General features: G+C 60.9%; 1 protein-coding gene across 1 annotated transcript in view; it reads right to left on the reverse strand.

Annotated features, from left to right (window-relative positions):
- Positions 1 to 7: 7 nt before the first annotated feature.
- AURANDRAFT_64330 (hypothetical protein) overlaps positions 8 to 1,040 on the reverse strand; it is a gene marked incomplete at both ends in the record, with an annotated part of 2,931 nt that continues 1,898 nt past the window's right edge. Inside the window, one exon of the mRNA XM_009039237.1 lies at positions 8 to 375. Coding sequence (XP_009037485.1) covers positions 8 to 375 — 368 coding nt within the window. The remainder of the gene's footprint in view (positions 376 to 1,040) is intronic.

Below are 1,040 nucleotides of genomic sequence, written 5' to 3' on the forward strand. Positions count from 1 at the left end.
CCCTAACCCTAACCCTAACCCTAACCCTAACCCTAACCCTAACCCTAACCCTAACCCTAACCCTAACCCTAACCCTAACCCTAACCCTAACCCTAACCCTAACCCTAACCCTAACCCTAACCCTAACCCTAACCCTAACCCTAACCCTAACCCTAACCCTAACCCTAACCCTAACCCTAACCCTAACCCTAACCCTAACCCTAACCCTAACCCTAACCCTAACCCTAACCCTAACCCTAACCCTAACCCTAACCCTAACCCTAACCCTAACCCTAACCCTAACCCTAACCCTAACCCTAACCCTAACCCTAACCCTAACCCTAACCCTAACCCTAACCCTAACCCTAACCCTAACCCTAACCCTAACCCTAACCCCTAACAATACACCTAGCGATGGCCGTAACCCTCAGCGAGCGCCTCTCTAACCCTCGACTAACCCTCGACCCGACTCTGAGGACGATAGCCCGGTCTGCAACCCGCGAAACCGTCCGAAACGAGCCTCGCGGCGTCGGGGATCGTTCGCGCGCGCGCGCGCGCGTCCGTCGGCGCCGCGAGCCTCGTCGTCGCGTCTGTCCTCGCGGGCGCGGCGCCAACGGACGCGGGCGCGCCGCTCGAGGCCGCCGAGGCCGCCGCCGAGCTAGGCCGTCGCGAGCATGGCCCCGTAGATCAACCGCTCGGTCGCCGGCAAGTCGTTGCAAAACGGCGAGTTTTCACTGCCCCAAAACCGGCGAGTTTGGGACGGCGGCCGGTATCCGAGTTTCGGCGCCGCAGGCGCCCCGTCGCGAGTTTGAGCGCCGCAGGCGCCCCGTGGCGAGTTTGAGCGCCGCAGGCGCCCCGTGGCGAGCTTGCTACCAAGTCGCGAGCTTGCTACCAAGTTGTGAGCTTGCTACCAAGTTGTGAGTTTATGAAAATCGCGAGTTTCGACAGTCGCGAACCATAAGACGGCGTCGTGCCGCAGGCGAGAGCGACGTCAGACCTCATGTCGAGGCTCGAGCTCGCGAAAAACGCTTTCCGGGAAAACCCCCGCGGCGATCTTGGGC

Source organism: Aureococcus anophagefferens, assembly GCF_000186865.1.
Source record: "Aureococcus anophagefferens unplaced genomic scaffold AURANscaffold_10, whole genome shotgun sequence".
Classification (NCBI taxonomy): domain Eukaryota; class Pelagophyceae; order Pelagomonadales; family Pelagomonadaceae; genus Aureococcus; species Aureococcus anophagefferens.